The 5,390-nt window shown below is 33.5% G+C and overlaps 1 protein-coding gene across 3 annotated transcripts in view; it reads left to right on the top strand.

The window, feature by feature from the left end:
- LOC107695547 (exocyst complex component 6) overlaps window positions 1-5,390 on the top strand; it is a 58,614-nt gene that overhangs the window by 31,550 nt on the left and 21,674 nt on the right. For all 3 annotated transcript variants that reach the window (XM_016495523.1, XM_016495522.1, XM_016495520.1), the window contains exons 12-15: window positions 1,344-1,415; window positions 1,588-1,685; window positions 1,785-1,890; window positions 4,268-4,377. In XM_016495523.1, coding sequence (XP_016351009.1) covers window positions 1,344-1,415; window positions 1,588-1,685; window positions 1,785-1,890; window positions 4,268-4,377 — 386 coding nt within the window. The remainder of the gene's footprint in view (window positions 1-1,343; window positions 1,416-1,587; window positions 1,686-1,784; window positions 1,891-4,267; window positions 4,378-5,390) is intronic.

Below are 5,390 nucleotides of genomic sequence, written 5' to 3'. Positions count from 1 at the left end.
TATATATATATATATATATATATATATACACACACACATCAAATATATGTAACTTCCCTCTTTTTATTTGTATTTTTGTTGCATTATTATTTTTATATTATTATATATTTAAATGATATTTACATTTTTTATATTAATGTAATTCATATTGAGATTTACTATTATTTATTGACTTTTTATTTAATAATAGAATTTTCCAAAATCTAATTAACCTTTTTTTTAATTTTAAACAAGTTCCAATTTAAGTAAGTAAACAAGAAAGATAATAAAAATCTAATTAACATAAAAAAAACTAATAAACATTAAAATATTATTATAAAATATAGCACAATAACTGCATATTATAGTGGTTATAGTATTCTTTATGGTTTTAATTACCTATTAAAGTAGTGTGTATTAACAGAGGGTGATAACAAAACGTTTATCAAGGCATTAACTTGGAGTTAGTACATTTTTCTGGAATTCTCAATTAATTTATTTTTTAAATGATGTAATGAAGTGTGTTTGAACACTTCACATCACAGATCCTCAGGGATTGGAGTGGTGCCGCTCGGTGCCGTGGGGTTTCATACAGCAGTGGGTGGGCAGGCCTGTGTGCTCAGACATTGACTAATCCTGTCAGTTATCACTCCCCTGCCTGGGTCAAGCACTGCTCTCTCCTATTTAACCTCGTGGACAGGCCTCCTCCATCAGCGGTGGGGGAGGGCCGGACGGCCTCATTTAGATGCTAATGTAACCTAAAGACTCATTAAGACACAAGTGTATTTGATCATCGAGTGACTGGCTGTGAGTTACCCATTTAGAGGGAAATGCTGAACCTAAACTAATCTGGTCCACAGAAATGTGATTCAGTGAATCTTGGATCTTCTGTTTGAATCAATGGATAACACAAGGTTTTATAGTGCAGTTGTAGGGTTGAATCGAATGAAAGAATGTCTGGCTCATATTTCACACCAAAATTAAAGAAAGAAAGAAAATATATTTTGCAATAAGACCATTAAGATGCGTTTTGCATTGCATTGCACACACACACACACATATATATATATATATATATATATACTTTTAGTATTGTTGTCCTTCTTATCATTATTGTTGATTTTTTTAACCCACTAGTCTTACTGCAATGATGATAAATTGGCTTCACTTCTAAAATCTTGTAAAATCGTTTTGCTAATTTTATTTCTTTTTATTTTGGAGTGAAATATGACCTGCACATTTCTTTTAAAAATTCACCCATAGATGCGTTATGTTCTAAACACATTTGTGAAGACTGCCTATTTGAAGATGCACCATTTTGTTGTCATTCTTATCATTATTTATTTATTTTTTTAACCCACTAGTCCTACTGCAATGATCCCGACCTGGTCCTAGAACTGAAGAACCTGATAGTTATATTTGCAGACACTTTACAGGTATTCTTCAACCATGTTTTGTTTAAAGCATATCCATGTTGCTTTCCAATTACGTTTTGTTCTATTAATATTTATATTAAACATTAATGTCAAGATATTATATGTTGTACATTTTATAGACTTGGGCTATAGTTTATGCTGCTTACTCACTGTAATTGCATTGGTTTTGTAGGGTTATGGCTTCCCTGTGAACAGACTTTTTGACCTTTTGTTTGAGGTTAGAGATCAGTACAATGAAACATTGCTCAAGAAATGGGCCCTGGTGTTCAGGTGAGCTGAACTACAACTGCATTGATGCTGATGGAAGTGAATTAATGTGGGTAGTTTCTGTGTTATACTGTAACATCTGTGTTTCCTTTGCTGAAACAGGGATATTTTTGAGCAGGACAACTACAGCCCCATTCCAGTGGAAAATGAAGAGGAGTATAAGGCCGTGGTCAGTCGCTTCCCCTTCCATGATGCAGAGATTGAAAAGGTTGGTCAGACACTCACTGGTGCTCAAATTTAGGAATAATTAAGATTTTATTATGTCTTTGAAAGACGTCTTTTATGCTAATGTTGTAAAACATTATTACAATTTAAACAAAGTGTTTTCTATTTTAATATATGTTAAAATGTCATTTATTCCTGTGATGGCAAAGCTGAATTCTCAACAGCCATTAATCCAGTAATTCAGAAATCAGTCTAATATGCTGATGGATATTCTGACAGATTCTTTCCAAGAAAGCCATTTTGGCCAATTAATTGAGATAATTAGTGCCTTGGATGGTGTCAGAATAGTCTCAGGAAAAAAAATATATAGGGCCCTATGATTTCCGCGATGCGGAAAACGCGGACGGAATCGCGGAATTCCAGTCATAAAAATGGAATTTACTGTTTAACACGGAACGTCACAGAATTTGTCAAAGTTTGGGCGAATTAAATTAAAAGTAGGTCATTACACCTAAATCAAAGCGCGATACGGACTAGTATCTGTAAATATTAAGCAACAAAAAAACTATTTAAATATGAATCCTGCATGTTCTGAGTGTCTCTGTGTGAATGAAAGGCGCAGACGTGTGATTTCGGTTACTACACACATACTGAAGCAGTGTTTCCCCTAGGTTTACGGCTTTTTCAGTGAAGTGACTCTTAGAGGGAGTCAGAGCAGTTCTGGAGATGTTGTTCGTGTATTTATGTCCTCATTTAGTGAGACGGCAGACCCTAAAATCACCGCAAGCATCACGTGTGCTTCAGTACGAGTAGTAAACAAAACCGCGCGTCTGTGCCATTCATTAACAAGGGCCCTATGAAATGTTTTATTTTTTCCAACCTTATGTTTTATTGTTACCAAATTCTGTTTTAGCAGGTCTCATTATTTGAAAGCATAAAAACAAGTTTCATTTATTCTTACAATAGCCTCATGATTTGTTTGCTCAGAAATTCTGTGTTGTGTATTTACATTTTTTAAGGCATAAAACATTCATTTAATCTATCTTTTAAGTAATGAAAATTAAACAAATTAAATTTTTTGGAAAATAAAGGTCATTTAATATTACAATTAAAACATTGAAGAAATATTGTATGATTATTCCTTAAAAATAAGGTTTTAATAATTTTAGTAGTAGTAGTAGCAGCCTATTACGTACATTCTACTGAACAATAGTAATATATTTCTGCCGCAATGCCTTCAAGTTAAACCGAACTTTTATTTTGACGGGTTGCCGTGAATACTTTTACATTTCTGTGTGTATATGATATGAGGATAGATTTACTCAAATGAAACCGTCAAATTCTCATGAAGTGACTCTCAGAACTCCGCTGTGCGCGATACAGAGAGCACGACCATAGAGACCGAAATGACATGCCGTCGTGTAAATAAAATAAATAACATAAGGCTATTTAATTTTTTTAATAAAAGAACAAGGTATAGACCTGTTCTATCAGAAAAAGGTAACTTTAAATGTAATTTTTTTTAAATAAAAATTATCGTCATATCATATGCACACAGAAATTTAAAGGTATTCATGGCAACCCGTCAAAATAAAAGTTCGGTTTAACTTGAAGAAATTATTGTGCCTGAAATATATTACTGTTTTTCAGTAGAATGTACGTAATTCTACAATTACTACTACAATTATTAATACTTTATTTTTTAAGGAATAATTACACAATATTTCTTTCATGTTTTAATGTTAGTACTAAATCCCCTTTGTTTGCCAAAAAATAAAGTTTGTTTCATTTTTATTTGGTTAAATTATGAATTGAATTAATGTTTTATGCCTTCATTTGATAACCAGAAAAAATTGAATACAAAACACAGAATTTCTGAGGGGGGAAAACAATATTTCATAGGCTATTGTAAAAATAAATTTAAATAAACTTAATTGTTTTTATGCATTCAAATAATTAGACACGCATAAACAGAATTTGATAACAATAAAACAGAAGGTGAGAAAAAATAAAACATTTCATAGGGCCCTAAACATGTCATTTTTGTTAAACTTTTAATAAATTGATGTTAAATTGTATAAGTTTCGTGATTTTAATTAATTAGACATTTTTGATTGATAAAATGTAATTTAACCATTAAAAAGAGAGTCCAGAAAAATTAATACAGAAAACAAAAATGGAATCCAGAAAAATTAAAATGGGGGGAAAAAAAATGAATCTGGAAAAAAACAAAACGGAATTTGGAAAAAAATAAAACTGATTTCATAGGGTCCTATATATATATACCAGTGTGATTCACAAGTGAACAACATGATTCACAAAAGCATGTGTAAGTATTTCTCGGAAAATGGGTTGTGAATGTCTCTTCCTATTGACTGCACATGAATCACCTTTTATTGTCTTTCTTGTTTATTAAACAGCAACAATTTCCAAAGAAGCTGCCCATGTCCCAGTCAGTGCCTCAAATCTACTCTCAAGTGAAGGAGTTTATTTACGCCAGCTTGAAGTTCTCAGAGTCACTCCATCGCAGGTGAACACAATCACACATGAATCTACATCAGCACACATTCTGCAATTTTCAATCTCATCTATCCAGTGTGCTTATTCTTGTTCAGAACAAAATGCAAATATTAATCGGAAATCAGAGTTGGATGCAGAATCACTCTTGTTAGCAAAGCAACCAAATAGAAGAGATCTAGAAACCGAATTTGTCACTCATCTCTTGTCAGTATGGCTTGTGGAGCTGTTATCGTGACATGACCTTCTCCATGGGAAGCACTCATTTACGGGTCTGGACTGTCTTAAAAAACAACCACACTCCCCTCCACCTCCAGCCATCTCTTCTGCCAATATTTGTTCTCTTTAAGCTCTGTGGCATTCAGCTGGTCGTTGTGAGGGGTCTGTGTTGTGCTTGCCACTGGCACCCCAAATTCTTTCCCAGAGGGTTAGAAGTGCACATAGCTGGAGGATTTTACCTCTCACTGTCCCTCCGAGGCGAGTAGCAACTGTTGGTCAGCAGTAGAGATTAGTGGTTGAGCAGTGTATCGCTGATGTTGATATATATCAGCCAGTATGTGTGTGTGTGTGTGTGTGTGTGTGCGTGTGTGTGTGTGTGTGTGTTTTTAATGATTGCATTGGCTGATCATTTTTTTCAGCGAGTATGTGTGTGTGTGTGTGTGTGTGTGTGTGTGTGTGTGTGTGTGTGTGTTTTTAATGATTGCATTGGCTGATCATTTTTTTCAGTTTGTTCAATATGTGTCGAAAGTAAGACTTTTTTTTTATTTTGGCAATGCTGAGAAGAATGTCGGTGCCTGAGCTCCCATTCTCCATATTTAGTGTATTGTCTTTAACTTTTTAACTGTCTTCTAAATGATTAGACAGAACTGTTAAACAAAGAAAATAAATGGTACATGAAAAAGTATTATTGAGTTTACCTTTATATAATAAAAAGGCAAGCACTATAATACTTTCTTATATGTGACCCTGGAGCACAAAACCAGTCTTAAGTCGCTGGGGTATATTTGTAGCAATAGCCAAAAATAC

This window comes from Sinocyclocheilus anshuiensis, unplaced genomic scaffold, assembly GCF_001515605.1.
Source record: "Sinocyclocheilus anshuiensis isolate Anshui unplaced genomic scaffold, SAMN03320099.WGS_v1.1 scaffold466, whole genome shotgun sequence".
Lineage (NCBI taxonomy): Eukaryota > Metazoa > Chordata > Actinopteri > Cypriniformes > Cyprinidae > Sinocyclocheilus > Sinocyclocheilus anshuiensis.
The sequence above is the reverse complement of the archived record's forward strand: the minus strand, read 5'-3'. Positions and strand labels throughout refer to the sequence as shown.